Source organism: Pleurodeles waltl, chromosome 3_1 (assembly GCF_031143425.1).
Source record: "Pleurodeles waltl isolate 20211129_DDA chromosome 3_1, aPleWal1.hap1.20221129, whole genome shotgun sequence".
NCBI classification, from domain to species: Eukaryota; Metazoa; Chordata; class Amphibia; order Caudata; family Salamandridae; genus Pleurodeles; species Pleurodeles waltl.
In genome coordinates this window covers 1235857730-1235879442 of record NC_090440.1, presented here as the reverse complement: position 1 = coordinate 1235879442, position 21713 = coordinate 1235857730, and the positions used below count along the sequence as shown (strand labels likewise).

The 21713-nt window shown below is 41.2% G+C and overlaps 1 protein-coding gene across 1 annotated transcript in view; it reads left to right on the top strand.

Moving 5' to 3' along the window:
• LOC138285079 (contactin-associated protein-like 5) overlaps window positions 1-21713 on the top strand; it is a 2160239-nt gene that overhangs the window by 1320236 nt on the left and 818290 nt on the right. Inside the window, exon 11 of the mRNA XM_069224597.1 lies at window positions 18446-18552. Coding sequence (XP_069080698.1) covers window positions 18446-18552 — 107 coding nt within the window. The remainder of the gene's footprint in view (window positions 1-18445; window positions 18553-21713) is intronic.

The window sequence follows — 21713 nt, the reverse complement described above, 5'->3', positions numbered from 1 at the left end:
GCATTACAAAACCTCAAAGTGTCACAGAAAAAAACAAAAAATAACAAAAGTTAAAATGCGTAATAGGTGAAAATTCTCACTGAGGCCAATATGTAAAATAAAACAAAAACATTTGTTGGGTTTCTGCAATCCTGTGGGACCTCCTGCAGGAGGCAGTGGGACTACTATTCCCTAGGAAGTCCCACAGAAGTGCAGAGGGTCACACTTACTCCTGTGAGAGTCCAGCAGGATTGGAAAACTAGTAAAAAAAGGGGGACATGAGTGTCTGTGTTGGGTTGACAGCATGAGGGCGGTTGGTCCTGCAACTAATCCATGATGGAAATGGCTGAAGGCCTCATACATGGAGACCTGGCTGCCCGCGGGGGAATGAGTGCCTGGCTTAATACCATATGTGGAGGGAGTTAACATGTTGCATGTGGTAATAAAATATTACTTTACACCAAATGAATGTACAATTTCATTAAAAAAACAAAGTTTAAAGGGAAGTTTTAGCTAGCTATGGTAATAATAACTTACTTTGCATGAACTATAACTCACACCCTTTGCATGCCTGTGAGCTCGCTTATTACATCACTCATGACATAGCCTATCATGGAATTTTTCAGTTAACATAGCCTGTGCGTATTACAGAGTGTTCACTGGTGTAGAAAACCCTGTAATATGAATGCAGATGGGATGATGATAATATCTTCAGAAGCTGAGCACTGGTCCACAATAGTGGTGAAAACAGATAGAGTGGTCATGGGAGCTGACCAGTCCACATGGAGATGGAAGTTCCTAGGTAAGTGGCAGACGGTAGAGAAAAAGACTGAAAAGCATCTTGTTGAAGGTGTTGTCGTCAATGAATGATGGAGGCTGTATTGAGGTGCCAGAGCAAGAACGTGATGGCAGACAAATGAAATTCTGCTAGGTGCTGGGAAACTGTGTTGAATCACATGCTTGCCAAGGCAAGATACTGAGGCCTCAGCACAATGGATGGATTCCAGGTGAGCTGGCAGATGGAAGCATCACTGTGTTGCCCTCCCGCTCATATCTTCTACCCTGTGAGCCGCAAAGTCCTGAGAAACCAGAAGGTGGCACCTTGGGCTGTGAAAGAGGTGCATGATCTACTGTGCAGATTATTTAAATTAGAAATCCTTTGTAAAAGAGGCCTCTTCCTGCCATAGGAATTGTTCTTCTAAATGTCTTAAGATCTGAGCTGCTGAACCTGGAAGAAAATCATGAGCCTTCTTTCAAAGAGGTGCTGTCTGTGGTACACAAGTCACATATTGTGCATAAACACAAATTGACCCTATACTGAGTAAACCCAGTTTCGTCTTAACAGATCTTGAAATGCGTAGGGGGGAATGGGAACTACTATTTGATTCTCTCCTAATGGGTTTAAAGCAGCCTAAGAGTGTCTTGCATTTGTTTCTATTGGAGAAGTACACTACTTTATTCCCCTTGAAAAAACTTTGGGTGTAACCGGGAGCCATAATTGGCAACACCTTACTGCACAAAAGCAATCCTTACAGGCAGTTTCTTATTTCAGTTTCTTATTTGTATTTCCACACTTGGAAAGAGTTGTTAACCAGGAGAAATAAAGATATTTCTCCTTCCTAAGCCTCCATCTGGCATACCATTTTGGTGCAAACCCATATTTACAAGTCTTAGTAAATCTTGATTTGCATCAAAATGCATGTTTGAGTGCATGTGAACACACATGCTTTACCCATGTAACACCTACCTGATGCAAAGTAATGGAAGGCAGAACTATGTGCTGTGATACTTTGCATTTATTAAACCACTTGTGTTGCACCTCACCTATTACACTTTAGCTCAGTATTCAGACACACTGGATGATAGAGTACCCGGGAGAGGCATTAATATAAGTCATTCAATATACTAGGAAATGTGGTAATTAGGTATGAGTTCAGAAAAGGTCTGAACAAACTACTATACCTGAGTCTGATTGGCAAAGTTCTCTAGGCAAGTGGAGTTCTGCGCGTCAATTTGTGGGCTGGGGTGGTATTTTTACGATATTTGTTGGCTTGTCCCAAACTGTGACCATTTGGGGAAATAGTCAGGAACTTTATTACCTGTGCTGTGGATGTCCCTTTGGTAGGTGGGTTAAAACATACAGGCCCGATTTACAAAGTCATTGTATTGAGTTTGTGTCACTTTCTTAACACAAACTAGATATAAAGTGTTGAGATTTTCAATCCATATTATCAACAAGGACCACCCAATGGGCTCACGGGATAAGGGTAAACAACAATCACTATATAAAAAATGTCATGTAGAACTTATTCAAAACCATTACTATCATTCAATAAGTCTGCAGGCTCTGAATTTCACTTGTTCTAATTTCAATTTCAACTCAATTTAAATTACATTCATTTATGTCTGTTATGTATTCAATTTAGCAAACCGGTCTGAAAAATAATCAGATATAAGGGCCGGAAAACAACCCAAGTTTTCATCATATATACTTTTGTTCATAAATTATTATACAAGAATCAAAACATCAAGTGTGAAGTAGTGAATCAATGATGCAGCTGACATAGTAATCACATAATGTAAAGAAATACAAACAATATATGAAAAAGCCAGAAACACATTGCACACTCCCCAATGGTTCTTTATAGTCAAAGTTACGAATCAGTAGAGTAGCCTGTCCATCAAAGCTAACCACTCATATTAAATATAGTCCTCAACCACATAGGGGATTTATGTTGACATTTTGACCCCACAACACAACCAGGGTCTCCTCTGGATGCTGTTTACACCTTTCACACCTGAGAAATTAAACGTAATGCACTATTTACCACAGAGACATCATGAGAGCCAAAATGGGGATTCTCCAATCAATGGCCGTATAACTCACCACCATGATGTCAAGTTCTCCTATCTGCAATCTAAGGAGACATGACAAAGAAGAGAGGAGGATGGAGACAGTATGGAGTCATGAATCTTTTAATTAAATCACAGTCCCTAAAGTGCAAATACTCATGCCACATGTAGTCTGCTACTACGATGTTGGGGTGATGTTATAGCCTCATAAGAGTAAAGGTCTTTAAATCCCCAATCATTAATGGCACCAACAATTATAGTTAAATATAACCTCCAATTGACTCATCACTGATCTCTGAATATTGACTCCAGAATCACCACAATGTATGAGTGACCCCTGCTTTGATAAAGCATGACGCTTCTGTGTATTCAAACAAGATACAGAACCTCAAGCTTATTCATACCAGTGTGCACATGCTGCTTAGAGTTAATCTGCTGAAAACACATCAAAAAATTATGTGATGTAGCCACCAACTAGTCAGCAATCGTACCCAACTCATGGGTTGTCCTGTGCATCACTTACAATGGTACTGCATTTCAAGAAGAACTGGTGCAACAAATTCACCATTCTGCCTGCTACCAAAAAACAAACCACATGTCTATAAAGAAGACCAAATCCGTCTTGTTGCCTATTCTATGGTAACAACCTATCACCCACTGTGAAGTGGCAATATCACAAACTACTAACCTCCATAACTTCTCTACACTCGCACTCCTTGCAGCAGGGATATGTCTGGAATACGCAGCTGATGCCCTTCCATTATCTGTCGACCTCTGTCTGGACGAGTCACCATCTTTAAGTGATGGATTCAAAACTGTAAAAGGCTAATGTAAAGATCTATTTTACCAGATCTTTATTAGTTGGAAAGCCTTCTACATTAGTAATGGCACCTCATCTAAAAAGTATGATCTATGGCCACATGCAAAACAAAAAGCGAGGTGAAACCTACATCCCTCACTGATTATAGTTCACAGTGCTCTCAATATATGGCTATACCACAGTAGCTGGCTCTATATTGGCACTATACCAGTCACTGACTTATAAATCACTGATAATATAACCACTTATGGAATAGTAAAAGCAACACAAATATATCACCCAGCATGAATAACCCCATGGCAGTTACTGAAGGAACATCAAAATATATTGGTAAAGGTTGCCTTCCAGTGATTAGTAGGGTTACACAAAAACAAATTCATGGTAGGTAATACAAGGATCCTTTATTAATTTAGAATTGCCCCAGTGACAATCGTCTCATATCGTTAACATCAGTCCATTACTCGTACTATCAAATCATTCTTTCCATTTACATCCTCTGAGGTTCAGTTGATTAGCAATGTCTCATCCCTTCTCTAGTAAGGTGATCACCTCTATGACCTGCCTATAGATTTTATCCACATCATGGCTTTATTCCTTGTAGTGTTTCACCAATGGGGACTCTTCAGTTCAGTTTGATCTTATACGGTTCCTGTGTTGTGCAATGCTTTGCATAATCATCTGTGTAGTCTGACCAACATAGACTTGCATACAAAGACATTAGATTATTTAAAAAACATTCTGTGTATTGTGGTTTGAAAACAACATTGGGGTGAAAACCAATGTTTTAAAAAATATCCTTTTTTTAAAAATGTTTAAAAAAAAAAATTAATTAAAAAAAAAACAAAACTTTGATAACACCAGTAAACTTGCAGACTGAACAGCATCCCTAATTTATTTCCTGATTGCTGTAGTCCATACTAAAATGTAAATCCATGTCCCAAAAGCCTTCAGTTCCAATTCACCCCCTTGCCAGATGAAAAAAACATCAGAAATATATGGTCTCCAGTTCTTAATTTGAGCATGATATGAATTGGAATTATCATAAATTAACCTGTATTCAAACTCACTAACAAACAGAATCACCATATCTGGAGCAAAACAAGACCAATTGCTACTCTTTTCTTCTTTGCATCAAAGTCTTCTTTTAAAAATTAAATAGTTATTTTTAAGTGCAACCTCTGCCAATGCCTCCATCAACTCACACCTTGCTTCCTCCATTCCAGCGTGTCTCACGCATTTGCAAATGATTTCTATTGCTTCATCTCTAGGTCACATATAGTGATTCTACATCCATTGTCACTAACCAGTTGATATCATGTTCAAAGTCTCATCCATTTACCAGCACATGTATAATGTGAGAAACATTTTAAATTTAAACTGAGCATGGTATTTTGTACTACAAAGGTATCTTTCTAGTACAAAACCTATGCTAGACTTACATAGACACCTTTGTACAATAGTGCAAAGGTTTGTGCAACAAACTAAGAAGCCAAAATTGTGCTCACACTTTGAAAAGGAACAGCAGCCCCATATCTTTGTATATTCGGTGCCGTTTTGCTCTCTTCTCGTCACACAGTACAAATATTGCATGCAAAAAAAGGATATTTGTCCCAAAGTGTTTAACTAAACTCAAGGTGCGGGGGATTACATCTGTCCTGGAAGGTAAAACCATGCTGAAGAGACCCTGTGGCTGTTACTAGTGTTGTCCCCATCTCTACTGTAATTGTATCATGCAATCTCTGAGGTAGCACATATTTACCCAGGTACCTTTTTCTCTGCCATCTTCTCTACTATGGTAATACATTTTAATTTCAACTTTACAATATAGTAATAATTGTGTTACAACATATTCATAAGTTCAGTTGCTCTAAATAATGTGTTATTGTAATGCATTTAACTTTATTTCCGTGTTGCACATAGATTTTATATATATATATATTTGCATAATAATCCTATTATTTAGAGTATTTTGCACTATACCAAATGTTTCTCTACAATCTCTTCAGCTTCTATTGTAATAGAGGGTTAAAGGCAGATTCTGCCATCTCCTTCATGTCTCATCAACCATGCAGTATTGTGATCCCCGAAATATCTTAAGTGGACTGTGGTCAAAGTCTCAATATAGACCTGATTCCATACCATTTTATTTAGTCTTGGTCTCATTCATCTCATAACCAATCAACTTCCCAAAAGTCTTCACCTCGGTCATCAGGCACGGGACGGCAGATCTGGTATTTGAAGTAAATAAGATCAAATCATTTACATATAAAGCTATCTTCTTAACAAAGGGGCCAACCACAAATGCATCAATATCTTTATTTACCATCAGACTCTGTGCTAAAGGTTCCATATACAGATCAAAAAGAATGGGAGACAAACAACAACCCTGTCTAGTTCCCTGATTGATTCTAATTGGCGAAGTGAGGCTACCATTAACTAATACCTGGGCACATGGTGCGCAGTACACCATATTTAGCACATTACAAAATACGTCACCTACCCTAATAGTCTTCAACACCCTGCTAAAATATTTCCAACTAACCCGGTGAAGAGTTACATCCGACAGGGGAGGTTCCTAAGGAAGTTTCCGAGGTCAATTATGCTTATAGGGGTGTGTGTCAGCTCCCTCAGTTGCCTCACAGGTAGAAAGCCCTTCTGGTCTTCACTAATTATTGCTCCCACAACCTTATATATATGTGTTGCCAGTATACTTGTGAAAATGCTATAATCACAATTCAAAAGTGATGTCGTCCAATACGACTGACACTGTATTGGACTTTTACCTGGTTTTAAAATCCATGTGATTACTGTCTTGTTACAAGAATTGGGTATGGGTGAGCCTTTCAGCAGTATGGCATTAAACAACTCTATCCAGCCAGGGATCATTATTTCAACAAACATAATATATAATTCATTTGGAATCCCATCAAGGCCTGCCTCTTTCCCTCTTTTGAGCTTCTTAACAGCTGTCTGAATCTTATTTCCAGATGTTTCTTAACTTAAAGATTGTTACTGCTCTGGAGTGATTTTGGGGAGTTGTTTGTCTCGCAACTAGCTATCTAACCCGTCTTCATCTACCTCCAAAGTCTCAGAATAGAGATCCTGGAAGAACATATGGAAGCTCTGCTCTAGCTCTTCGGCATCCTCTGCCACCAAAGCCTTTTCCCCGCTCCTAATCTTCCTTATACAGTTCAGAGATTTAGCAATCATTGCCTTCCACGCCAACAACTTTCCACAATTCTCACCTTGCTCATATTCCCTAAGTTTATTAGCCTCCCACTGCTGAAGTATTTTCTCTTCCAACTACAGTTGGAGATCTTCCTGTCCTCTTTCCATGTTATCCCTATTCTCCCCATCAATCTGCATTATTTTACACTATCCTTCTTTACTAGATATATTGTCCTCCATCTGCGCACGTTGCAACCTCTCACTCATCCCTTAAGCTATTGATGAACTCTTCATGGCCCCCCTCAGCCAAGAATTTAATACATCTCAAACTATATAAGTAGGAGCAGATGTTAGGTTCCACTGAAATAAATCCTTAACCCCTTTCCAGATCTCCTATATAATTCCAGGCTGAGAAACTATTCTTCTAGTAATCGTCCACCTACTCTGCTGCATTTTGGATGGCATTGTAAGTTTTAATGGTAGTGCTGCATGACCCGAATGAATAGAAAGATACTCTGTTTCCTAAATTCCTTCAGCTTCTCCATTGTCGACCAAGAAATAGTCTATCCTTAAGTATGCCTATTATTCTTCATGCTACTCCCTTCACTCCACGCCAAACATCACCCAGATTTAGATTTCTCAGCATCAATAGAAGATACGTGTTAGAAATGGGGTCTTTGGTTGGCAGTCAGGTTACCCCCTGTCCAAGCAAGAACCCTCACTCTAGTCAGGGTAAGTCACACACAATCCAAATTATCCTGTGCCCACCCTCTGGTAGCTTGGCACTGAGCAGTCAGGCTTAACTTAGAAGGCAACGTGTAAAGTATGTATGCAATAAATCATGCATTAACACAGTATAGCACCACAAAAATACACCACACAGTGTATAGAAACATATATATTTATCTTATGAAATGCAGATCAAAACGATTAAAATGCAATAAGTATATGTTGAGATAGCACTGTCAAAATGATTTAAAGTGTCTTTAGTCTTTTAAAAGCAATAAATGTCTCTTTGAAGCACAAAGTAGCTGGTTCAAATTCAAAATCTCCGCAAAGAACCGCAGAGGAGGAGATGCGTGGAAACAAGGAGGTGTGCGCCGATTTCTCGGGCCACACACGGCGATGCGTCGGTTAGTTTTCACACAGGGACATCTGTGTGTCGATTTCCGGCGCTCAGTCATGGATCCTCTTCAGGTTGCGGGGTTTTCGGATACCCTGGGGATGATGTCTGGATTTCTGGCACTGACAGGACAAAGTCACAGGGGCTGCGTCGATTGGTGGAAATGTCTACCGCATGGCAGGCACTGCATTGATTCCTTTCTGGAAGTCAGGAAGTGTCGTTCCAGCTCAGTTGTGCGTCTATCCAGTGGGCCGTTCGGCGAATTTCCAGTCGCTACAATGGTGCTGCGTCGATCTTCTCGTTGCGGAGTCGGGCTGCATCGTTCCGGTTCAGCGTGCAGTGAATTTTTCACCGCGGTGCAGGCTGTGCATCGTTTCTGGCAGGCTGTGTGGCAAAAATCGACGCACAAGGAGTCCTTCTTGTAGAGATGAAGTCTATTTGGTCCTGAGACTTCAGGGAACAGGAGGCAAGCTCTATCCAAGCCCTTGGAGAGCACTTCTCACCACAGCCAGAGAGCAGCAATGCAGATGGACAACAGCAAGGCAGCAGTCCTTCACAGAAAGCAGTCAGGTGAGTCCTTTGGGCAGCCAGGCAGTTCTTCTTGACAGGATGCAGGTTCTGGTTCATGGTCTCTTCTCCAGAAAGTGTCTGAGTTGGAAGGGGCAGAGGCCCTGTTTAAATACTCAAATATGCCTTTGAAGTGGGGGAGACTTCAAAGAGTGGCTTAGAAGTGCACAAGGTCCCCTTTCATTTCAATCCTGTCTGCCAGGGTCCTAGTTGGGGGTGTGGCAGTCCTTTGTGTGAGGGCAGGCTACTGTCCTTTGACATGCAAGTGTCAGGCCCTCCACCCTCCCAGCCCAGGGAAACCCATTCAAAATTCAGATGTTTGCAAGTGAGGCTGAGTATCATGTGTTTGGGGTGTGTCTGAGTGAATGCACACGGGAGCTGTCAACTGAACCCAGCCAGACGTGAATTGTAAGGCACAGAATGATTTAAGTGCAGAGAAATGCACACTTTCTAAAAGTGGCATTTCTAAAATATTAATATTAAATCCAACTTCACCAGTCACCAGGATTTTGTATCACCATTCTGGCCATACTAGATATGACCTTCCTACTACTTCCAGATCAGCAGCTACCACTCAAATAGTATATGAGGGTAACTCCAATGTTAACCTATGAAGGGAGCAGGTCTCACAGCAGTGTAAAAACAAATTTAGGAGTTTTACATGACCAGGACATGAAAACTACACAGGTATATGTCCTGCCTTTTGACTACACAGCACCCTGCCCTGTGGGTTACCTAGGGCACACCTTAGGGGTGGCTTATATGTAGAAAAGGGGGAGTTTTAGGCTTGGCAAGTACTTTTAAATGCCAAGTCGAATTGGCAGTGAAACTGCACACACAGGCCTTGCAATGGCAGGCCTAAGACATGGTTAAGGGGCTCCTTAAGTGGTTTGCACAATCAGTGCTGCAGGCCCACTAGTAGCATTTAATCTACAGGCCCTGGGCCCATATAGTGCACTTTACTAGGGACGTATAAGTAAAGTAAATAGTCCAGTTGGGTATGATCCAATGGTATCATGTTTGAAGGGATAGAGCATATGAACTTTAGCACTGGTTAGCAGTGGTAAAGTGCGCAGAGTCTTAAAACCAGCAAAAACATTGTCTAAAAAGTAGAGGGAGGCAGGCAAAAAGTTAGGGGTGACCACCCTAAGGCTGTCAGGTCTAACAATAATATTTCGTTTTTGGGACGCTAACTAGTGTACGGACAAAGGACCTATCTAGATTATTGTCCTGTAAGATATTGAAGTCCCTGCTAAATTGATGGGGGCATCTGGAAAAGAGGGCAGACATGGACAAAGTATTTTCTTTATTCAGGGCAAAGTATCCTGCAAGGGTACACATGTTCTGATGAACCCAGAGCTCTGCACGTATCCAGCGTGTTTGCCACTCCTTTCGAACATTATTGCTACTCTGAGTCATCACATTCTCGACCCATTTTAGTGTAGAAAAGAGGTTCCCACACTTTGACCTCAGTAGATGAGTCTCCTGCAACAAAATTATTTGAGCCAAACTATCACACAAATATTAGAGGGTCAAACGCTGCCTTCTTCTTACCCTTTGCCCATTCACATTCCAACATAGAATTGAAAGAGGGGGTTGGCCCTCCCATTGGTCATCTCTTCCTCCCATAAATTTTGCAATTCAACTTTCCATAGCTTTCCTCAACAATCATGATTGCTGCCTTACCTAGGCTAAGTGAGGACATCTTTTTCTCCCCATGCTCCCCACCACAAGTGCACCCCACATAGGAACACCGCCAAACCTTACTCCTGGCACGCTACAACAATTTAAGCTTGCACCTACAGCGCTCACTGACATTCACAATTACACTCCTTGCTTCTTTGCCTTTACGTTCTGAGCCAAAAATGACCTGGCGGTAGGGGAATACGGTGGCCTGCTGAAAGTGGTGGGTGGGAGCTCGGCACCACAGGGGATGATTCAGAGTAGTGTGCTTTTTACCTGGTCTGTCCATTATTACTTTCTTTACTCTGCTTCTGAAATATTCAGGGCCTTTTAACCAGCCTGTTTACAGATGTGTAGGCAGCAAAAAATGTTGTCCTGGTTTGCAGCGGCAAGTGTGCTCTGTAGCACCAGAATGGCACAGCGTGTTCTCACCCGATAAGGCAGTGGAGGCGGTACAGGAAGCAGAGGCAGCAAAAGCAGCGTTTCCCAGGCTGCTCAGGCTTCTCTGGCTTCTGCAGGGCAGGCGCATTTCAAGGGTAGAGATCGACGTCCTGGCTTGGGGACTGTAAGTGGAGGAATTGTTGCCTCTTTTGAAGATACTTTTTGCAGCCACAGTGTTAATGGTGTCAGTTGCCGGGGCCAGGCAGACAACAAGGAGGTTCAGCATAGTGTCCTAGGTTCACGTCGGGTTGGTGGTGAACGATGGAGGAAGCAACCAGTGGGAAAATAGGCAGCAATGGACGCTGTGATGAAGAATATAATGAGGACCCAGCCAACTAAAGGTAAGACAGCTGTTGGGGGTCTGGCTAAAACATACAGTGCTAACTTTGATGAGACCCTGACTAAAAAGACCAACAGGGGGGAACTTGAGGATGGGGTGTTAGGCAAACCGTACAGGCTATGAATTAAGACTTTGTTGGCAAGAGAATTAGACACACGACTGGTGAGGGGGAAAGGACGGAGTAGCCCACAGGTCAAGCAATCATCAGGCGTTAGTTTACAACATACAAAGAACCCCCGGGAACACTGTCTGCTGCCCACTCTTATGGTCCGAGAGAGAACTGATGATACTGGGACAGGGTGACTTAGGGTTAGACCCTCACTGAGGATCTATTTTGATACTGTAAGTTCTGCAAACACATTAGAAGGGGCGGTAAGACCCAGTGACCAGCTAAAGATATGTAGCAGGATTCAAAGGAGGAGATCCAGGCAGGAAAGGATGGGAGGAGGGCAAGTACCTTCTGCAAATAGATTCTCTCCCCTGCTGGAAGTCCCTGTGTATCGTGGAATGGCAGAGAGGGAAGGCAGAGCAGGGGGGTTCATCCCCATTTATGCTACCTAATAGAGGTGGTGGACCTGCAGGATGGGGGTAGTACAGTAAATGTTTGCCCAATCATCGCAAGAAATCAGGGCATGATTCTCAACCTCTGAAGCAAATCAGAAAGAGATTCAGGCAACATGTTTAATTTTGGAAGAAAAAATGTGTGGCTTGGCTATGCGAACGGATTCATTGGAGAGTAAGAATCAGGAGTTGAGTTCAGCAGTAAATGAGAATACTCGGAAGATAGCTAGATTGAGATGTAAGGAAAAGCAGATGTTGGTGAAATTGGAAACATTGGAAAATAATTCACAAAGGAATAATATCATGATCTTGGGGATAAATAAAGGAGTAGAGGGAACAGATGTCAAATCATTTGTAATTGATTTACTGACTAAAGTCTTACCACAGTAGACCTCCTCTGTTGACCTAGCAAGGGCGATTCAAAGAGTACATCGGGACCCTTTTAAATTAAATCCAGGACGTAAGAAACCTAGCATGATATTGGTTAATTTTCAGTTGTATGCTGTTGAGGAGAAAATCCTGGGTGCAGCACTGAAGGGAATGTCTTTACAGGTCCATGGGATCTCGTTTAAAGTAAGGTCTGAAACCTCTCGGTTAACCGAAGATAGGCGCTGGGAGTTGAGTAAGTGAATGGAGGAACTTCGAACAATGGGAGCAGTAGTTTAGTTGAGGTTCCCAGCAAGCTTGAAAGTTATGTGGGCTAATAAAATGCACAATTTTATGACCACAGAAACAGTGGACCATCGTTTTATCTGGTAAACTGTGTTATCCTGTCAGTAGACATTTTTGAAAGTCCTTTATAGACTATGGTATGTGGCCCAACTGAACATTTACTAAACTTACAGTTAAGATTAAAGCATTTGAATTTGTGCAGAAGTGGATGCATTTTCTAAAGTATGACTAGTTTGAAATTGATACTCATAACAGTGTTGAAGTGGAGTGCTAGGGAGAGAGCTGTGACAAATAATGTCCAGTCAATTTATTTTCTTGATAATGGACAAACTGACCTACATGTTAAAGCCAATTGAAGAAAGCCTGTAGTGATCCAGCACCTCCACTAGTAGAATATGATGTGCTCAGTGGTATGTGTGGTTGAGGCAATCTGTGACGTATGTCTGGGCTCATGGTTCATTTTTCAAGCAGACATGTATTTGCATAACATCAGCAAATGTGTGAAAGTGATATGACATATTTTTCTTTTAATATTTTTTATTTGAAGAGTTAGAACTCAATAATAGCATACATATTAAGAAAAGATCAATAGTAATAAAACTGGGTATATTTATACATTTGCTAAGAAAGTTAAAATCTATAAGAGAAGCTATATTAGAATAACATAGTTATAACATTTTATATATAAAGGAAACAGAGAGAAAATGAAAAGAAGAAAGGAAATGAAGAGAGAAAGTGATAAGAGAGATGAGACTAAAATATGAAATTAAACAAAGAGTGTGATATTTTAAGAAACAGGTGATTGAGGAGATAAATATGTAGTAAAAGATAACCAATACAGATCAGATTTAATCTTCTGGTGTGTCGATAATAAAGAAACATTGGATATTCTATGTTTGTCATAAATAAAATTCCACCATATTGATACAGACAGTTTAGAGCTGTCTTCCCAGCACAAGAGTACACTTTTAAAAGCAAGTGCAATGAAAAGATCAAACAACATAGGCTTAGGTGAAACATGTACAAAATCAAGTGACATAGTACCCAAGAAAATATTCTGAATTGATAGTTGAATATTACATCTGAAGATTGGTAAATTTTTGGACCAAATAACGTTCCAGAAATTAAGTACATGAGGGCTATAGTAGAGTGAACGAGTTAAGGTACCATTGGAGATAGAGCAGGACCAACATAATAAGGAGGTAGTTGGATAAAATTTAGAGAGACTTTCAGGGGTAATAACAGCCCTATTATAAACAAAAAATTAAGATTGTGTGATATGTGCAGCTTTGCAGGTATTGAACATTTTAGCTATATTGTATCCCATAGATGAACAGGAAACGCCACAGTAAAATCTTTTTTCTCATAATAGTTCAACAGAGTTTTATAAATGTGGAGAAACAGGAGATAATAAATATCTATAGATATAAGCAGCTTTATGAACAGAATCATTGTCTATATTATGTAGTCGCATCAAGGGTGTGATTAGTGTGGGGGAAGTAGGAAAATTATTAGGGGCAGATTTAAGAACTCCTAGTGCCTCCTTTTGCCACATTACCATCATTTTTTTATGCTAATGTTGCCCAACAAGGCCTAAATCACTGTGCCAAATTTTCAAAATTTACAAATGCATGCATTGCGCCACTTTGTAACCCTTTGATCTACATTGTGCCTGCCCCAGGCACAATGTATGCAGAGGGGCTGTGTCCCCATTAGGGGGGCCCAAAAAATGACACAAAGAAATCTAAGAGATTTCTTTGCATCATTTTTTTGGCACTTTTAATGCTTGGTCAGAGCAGGCGTTAAAAGGAAGCACATCAAAGTGTACAATGGGCCTCAATGGTCTTTTCAGGATTAGCGTACATTTTTTTTACGTTAATCCTGAAAAGCTCCAAACTAGCATCAAAAAGTTTGATGCTAGTTCCCCTAACTACCATCATGGTTCTGCTGTATCTTAGATACAGCACACACACACATTAGTGGGGCACTAAGGGGCACGAGAAAAGTGGTGCTGTCCTGGATGCGGCGCCACTTTTCTTATATCAAGCCCTTAATGTTTAAGAAAGATTGGAGAGCATGACATATCTAAAACCAAAGGAGTATGTTGACAAACTGCATGAATGACATGGAAGATTTATGTGGGGTACTAAATGTGACTTTCCATAATGCATTATTTTATTCCAAGTTAATTTGACGCATTTCTGTAGTACAGAACATATCTGGTTTATAAATATGATGCCCATCAATGTAAATTTGCCTAACTTTGTATTTAGAATCCTGTGTTAAACACTGTCAAAGATCTGTCAAGGATTACCAGCGTATTTGCTTTTCTTAATCCTGACATTGGCAAGTTTGTTCTAAGGGCCAGTTTACAAGAAACTGGTGCAGTACGGTGCTGCGCCAAAATCAACAGCGATGCGTTGTGCTACTTTTGGAATGCAGGGATGTACCGTATTTACAAGAATACAGTGCACCCTTGTGTGTTCCTCTGCGCCATCGCTAAAATAAGCAGCCTGCACCAATGCAGGCATCCTTGCACCATAGTGTCTGCATTGAGGGGTATTATTGTTTATGTGCAAGAAGATGTCCCTTCCTGTACATGAACAATCATCCATGGCATTTTGCTTCTTCTATGTGTGCTTCAGAATGCCGAACACATAGAAAAAAAACAAGAAGGAATAAAAATATTCCTCCTCGTTGCGCCATGCTAACAGCACCACTGGGGTGGTATGAGATTTTGGTGCTGCCTCAGATTTTCATTTTCTTGTAAATATGGGGCAGTGTCAAAAGCAATGGGTGTTGTGGTGGAGCAGCCACAGCAACACCCGTTGCATGCCGCTCTCATGCGTAAAACTGCGTTAGAGTGGCCCACATTCACAAGGAGGCCAAAAGCCACAAAAAGTTGTGTTACACCTTCTTGTAAATGTGGAAAAGTGGTTAGTGCCACCGGAGTGTCGCAAAAAGTGGCGCTCCAGTGGCGCTAGGGCATTGTAGATATAGCCCTAGGTTTCTAACTTAGGTCTAGCCCATCTGAAGGTCATGTGTGAAATTGTGTATGGTTATTCTCTCCAAATTCTAGAATTTACTTTGGTATTTCTTTCACCAGGATTTGAATGGAGTGAAGTGAAGAAGGATAGAAATGTAGCTGGTAGTTTCATAAGTTGTGCCGATATGGCCATTGGTTCTTATTGGGATTGATAAGGGCATGGTTTATTATGTCAAACCTAATAAACCTGGTAAATGATGCACTTACCCCACTAACAAAGTAGGTAAAGTTATTGAAAGGGCAATTAAATATTTCCTGTAGGCCACAGTGCAATATGCTGCCACAATATTTGACATTTTCATTCTTTGGGTTATTTTAAACATCTTTTTCACTTTTATTAGTCTGAAAACCTATTAAGAATCCTACCTAGGAGCAGGGTCGGGCGAGGAACCAAAAGCAGCCCTGACAAAAATGCTTAAACCAGTCCCTCTCCCTTTGTCTCCCTGTGCGATCTCTCTCCTTTCTTCTGTCCATTCTCTTTTCCTTCTTTTCTCCTCTGTATTTTTTCTCTCTATGATCGCTTTCTCTCCGAATCCCCCCACCCTTCTTTCTCTATCCGTCAAAGCCTCCCTGTGCATTCCAGAATTTATGTCAGGGAGCTGGGGAAAGAGACAGAGGCCCTCGTTGTGAATTCTGCGGTCTATTCAGTAGACAGCTGAAGTCACTGCCACCATATGACCGCCAGTGTTGACGGTCTGAAGACCACCATATTATGGCTGCTGGCTGTTCTCCACCACTATTTTGCGGGGAAGCCACCAGTAGCCATACTGGCAGTCGGCGGTCTAGTGAAGCTTGCTCAGCCAGCACTGCCATGTCACCACAACACCACCCACTGTATTATAACATTGTAAACAGCGTGGCGGTGTTGGGTTGGTAGAGCATTGGTGGCGGAGCAAGTGCCATGGACCCCGTTCCCTCCCGGATGACCACCGTGACCACCAGGTAAGGTGATCATCTGACATGAGAGGGGGGTGTTGAATGTTGTGTGTTTGAATGGGGGTGTGTGTGTGTGAATGGAGGGGGTGGGGGTGAGGTGATGTTGGGTGTGTTTGTGTGGGTGTGTGTGCAAGTATCTGGGTGCTTGTGTGAATGCCTTTATGCGTGGGGTTGTGGCCGTGTGTGTGAATGAGTGAGCATGGATGTGTGCATGTATGTATGTATGTAAGTGTGGTGTGTGCGTGCGTGGATCGGGCTGGGGGTCAGTACAGGGATCAGGGGTGGGGAGGTCAGTACAAGGACACGGGGGTCACTGCTTGGGGCTGGGGTGGGATGGGGGCCTCCTACATGGAGGGGACGTTGGGGAGTCCTGTTTGTGGCGACAGAAATTAGTATTCCTGTCGCCAGTATCCTTTCCGCCAAGGATTTCGTGGCCGGGCTGCCACCATGGAATCCCTGACAGAAAGGATACTCATAATGCCACAGCCGGTGTTAGGTGGACCGCCGGGTCGAAGGTTGTCCCACCACCGTGGCGGTACAGGCAGTGAACTGGCTGTGATGCAGCCAGTTCACTGTTACGGTCATAATTTGGCGGTCCTGCACCGCCACGCTGTCGGTGGTCTGACCGCAGGCGTGGCGGGGCAGGACCGCCACGCTGTCGGCGGTCTGACCGCAGGCGTGGCGGGGCAGGACCGCCATTGTCATAATGACCACCAGAGTCACCAGGAGCGGTGCTGGGCTTTCAGATCGGGTTCCAGGAGCTCCAGCCCACCTGGAAAGTGCCTGTTAGAATCAAAGAGCTATCCGGCCCTGCATAGGAAAGGGGGTGGATTAGTAAAATGGTGAATGTTAAAGTCGAGTGAGTCAGTATTCCTCGTTTCCGAGACTTTATTCTCAGACAATCTCAGAGGAGCATTGTAGTGATGTCTGGAATAGCACGTGTTGTATACAGAATTATTTATTCATTTTTTTGCATGTGTTATATACTATCTTAGTTTGATTAGGTGGGCTGTTGATGTGCTCGACTTTGTAAAACATCTCCTCTCATTTGATGTCTTTGTGTTAATTCTTTTCATTCAAACAAGATCATACTTTGTTCTTGTCTGTTAGTGATTTCACCTTTCACATATTTCAACAGTTGTTTATTAAACAATTTGTTAGTGGATTTGCAGTATGCTCAACTAGATGGTTGTGAACATGTCAAGGACATTTGTTATGTTGTGCTGCAAATACGGCATTAGAGACTCAAATTTAGCGTGCTGGACTAATTTGCCTTTCCTGTATTTGTCATTAAACAATTTTTCATACATGCCATTTTAACTTCTTTAACAGATAGCATATGTTTTGGACTTGTTGAGTTAAAGGGTGGATGTTGATAAATGAATAGCCAGAGCAAAATTGTAGTTAGATAATGCTATTAGTAGTCGTGCCATTGTGAATAAAAGTTTAGACAAATGAATGTTTGAAAATAGTGTGCAGTTGTTGATGATATGCATAACTTCAGGTGGTAGTTTTGATTCAGGAAATTTCATTCACTGGTATATATATTGCTTACCACTTATAGACCCTCCAATTGTCTCCACTTAATTTTGTTTAATTGTGTTACATATATTTCGGCCTGGATGCAACATGTCAGTGAGACCACACATGACACAATGCCCACATCATATTCGTATACGTCCATACCGACAATTCTTTGCACTCTGCACAGGTTTGGCTAGATGAAACCGTTCGTATATGATATGGGCTAATAAATCGCCCATCGAACACATTTGTTTGGGATAGATTACTTAGCTTTTGAGCTTGTAGAGACTGTCAGAAATTACACGTTTGTTGCATAATATTATTACTTGATATGGTTATTGCATTTCATGTAATATTTTATGCACCGGATTGATGTCATATTGTAATTTCTAGAAATGTGGAGCTACCATTTTCCCATTTTATGCTTTCAGAATGACCTTTTTTCGTGCATGCTCCTTTCCCCTTCCTCTCTACCCAGTGGGCCACTGCAGATGGTTTTGGTGGATTTTACATCCCATTTCGCTGCCCCACGGCTGCGAGGGTACATTTTAGTAAACCTTTACAAATCCCTCTGAGAATTGAATGGAGGAACCTGATGAACACATGCTACGAGTTCGGCTTAAGTACTGTCCACACCACCAGTAAGTCAATAGCACATATGTCCCCTACACATGTTAAAGACACGCTTCTTTAACATAATCCAATAAAATCAACTTTATTTTCTTCAAATAGGTGTTTGCCAAATGTATGTGAACATGGAGGTAAATGCTCTCAGTCCTGGAGCACATTTTCTTGTGACTGCGTTGGAACTGGCTACAGTGGAAGCACCTGCCATGGATGTGAGTACTTGTAATCCAATACCTGTAATTTGATAAAAAAGTGTCAAGTGACTTGTTTTTAATTTTTAGCATAATGATCCCAGGCATAGGATTCTTTCATTGAAGGTTATTAGCGTTTGCACATTTTTAAAGGTTACCGTCTAAAATTAATAGGTCATTCAATTAACAAAATGTAGCTTTTTAATTGAGTTGCTGGTGGCATCATAATTATTACAATTTGTAAGTTTTGAGGATGGTTAAAAAAATCTAGTTACAACTATTAGCAATTACACAGTTGTATTTTTTTTATCTTAACTACAATTCCAAAGTGTTTTCAATTTATTAAAAGTCAATGATGTCTACCTATTTTTAGAACATGGGAAAAAGTCATAGAATTACAGCTTTTATAGAGGTCATGTACATGAACTGTTTACTTACCTGCAGGGACAGCAATGTAAAGTCCCAAAAAATATTAGTATCAACTTGTGCTCAAAATATGCACTCCAAGTTCTAAACCTTGTCACTGTTCTAATGTAAAAGCCAACGAAATGATAGGGTCCAAACTTCTTGCTCTTACAACGGTAGTCTTCTGCTTCTCCCAGGTTTCCAGAAACCACAGGGGACTGGAGGAATATGAGTATTGCGCTTACCACTAAATGTTCTGTTTCGTTAGCTGCGGGTCTCTACAAAAACACACTTAACCTTAAAATGGAGAGCGGTCTGGCAAGGACCTATTAATGAGGCATTCAAAATGAATTTTTGATTGACAATGTTGTACCATAAGAAGGGAGGGAAAGGAAGGTGCCTAGGATGTTTAGGGTGAGTAGCAGGATGGCAAATATTTTCTACAGCTAGAAAGGCAGAAGTAAAGGTCTTCCTGAGGGTGCCCATAACAGGTTGACAGTAATTTGTTAGAATTGGGCAGCAGAAGGCACAGGCTCTCCTAAAGATGTTATGTGAGAGTGTCAGAACACCAGGTATATTTTTTGTATTGGGTGGTGGGGTTCAACTGAGAGTTATGGGTCAAGTGGCAGGATGTGAGTACTTAGGCGTGTGCCTGGCTGAGGTAAGGCCATGATGGTCATGTCTCCTCCATGACTTTTCTACATTAAGAAATGGATGTGAAGAGGAAAAATGCATTTGAGGGACGTACGCAGCATAAATATATAGATGGCTAGTTCAAGTTACCAGTAACAAAGAATTTACCATCTTGTTTGCCACTGGGCATCATAAAGAACTTGAGATTTATTTTTGGAGTCTACTGGTTGTCACTTGAAGCTCACAGTAGAAACTGTCGCTGCTAAACAGGCAGAACCAAAGAAAGCCACACTGTACTCTCTGAAATTTGGTGCTTAAGTGGCCAATGACTGTGTACAAGAAATGGGCCAAGGAAGTGGTGGTGTGGGAAGCTGGGAATGAGTTCAAGGAGGCTGAGAGTTGGGCATCAGGCAACAGCACAAATCCCTGCTTGCAAATGGAGAGACCAGAGATTAACCAAAATGAGAGAGGCAGAATCAGTATTTGGGGATCAAAGAATAATTAGGAGGTAATGGTGGATAAAGGGGCATTCATTGCCTCATCTTCCAGGGGTAAAAATGCAAAGACCACTAGAGATTGAAGGATTGCCTATCAAGAGCCAGTGAAACTGCAAAGTCTACTTACTGTTGTCAGTGCAAGAATGTGGAGGGCCAGTCTGACTGGGAAGGGTAAGGGGAACAAGCACAGGGCAATCAGAATAAGGGAACCCAGCTGTGTAAGAATGCTCATTACAAGAGTTCTAATAAAGAGGTAATGCATGCTCATGGTGAACAGACACAGCGCTGGAATCCTGGAGGTGTCATTCTCTTAGAGGAAGAGATTCCTCATTATCCTCCCTGTACCTTGAGTACATGCTGTGCAGCTAAAACAGGAGAACGAAAAGGTGCTTGAAACATTATAATGATGCATTTGAATGAAATTAAACCCAAACAAATACAACCCACAGAGACTTAAAGCTCCTATTGCTTGATCCAGGTATCTCTTACATGCTGAACTGTGTTCTGTGCTCAGAATGCCAATGGGAACAACTGCAAGTAAACCTGACCCTCCAACAGAAAAGTTTTGGCCCCATACAAATCTGCATGATTAGAGTGTAGCCAGACATCCAGACATTAGGGTTTGAGTGACACACCCTCCTACTTGTGTTTACTACAGTACATCACACATCACATTGCAAAATATGGATGGGAAGAAGTGGTAAATAAGATATCATACGCAATGGTTTTTGAAAGTACATAAAATATATTATTTGACAGCTGGATATTGAATAGTCCAGTTAGCCAACTCTTTTCCCACATAGATTCTCTTGCACTGGCCACACTCTATCAATGATGCTCTCTGACATTTGAATGTCTAGGCAGCCAGACAAACACATGCAACAAGTCCCATAAATATCCCCAAACCACCTATCCATGGTTTAAACAGTGGTGGTCTGACTACAGAGTGGTCTTGCAAATTGATTTGTTTGAAAGAAATACATAGCCACATGGCATATTGTGAAGGGTTAAAATGAGAACTCATTCAAAGTTGAATGATGGTTGCTCGAGAGATATCTAGTCACAGTGAAATATGCATTTGCACACATGTACTTGATTTCACCAAATAATAAGTAATGTGGCCATGCATATCTCTTTACTCACCATGACAGACACTTGATACACAGCTGGTTGTTTCTTTCCTTAGGAGACTGGTGTGTTAAAGCTATTGAAAACAAATCCAAAGGGTATGTTTCTAACCCTCACAGGCTGACTATTGTATCAGAAACAACATCACATCATTCAGCAGTAGCCATTCATAACAGCAATTAAAGGGAGTAAAGTTTCAAAAAAAAATTTCATTGTAAAGTTTTAGCTAGATTTTACATAATCAGACCTAGGCAAGGCAAAATTAAAACCCTTAAATTATTTATTTTCCTGGGAAAATGCTAGCAATATGTTTTAAAGATGTTTAACTTTTACTTTTAAAAAGTTAAAAAAGTGAAATCAAATTTGTGATACCTTTAGTAGAAAACAGACCATATACAATTGTACTTGGTGCAGCTTACAATCAGTTCTGACACTCATCACATCTCCAGGGGCTCAATAACTTTTTCTAGCTGACAATGACAATCTGGCGCTCAGGGAACAATATCTTGGTCCCTGGGC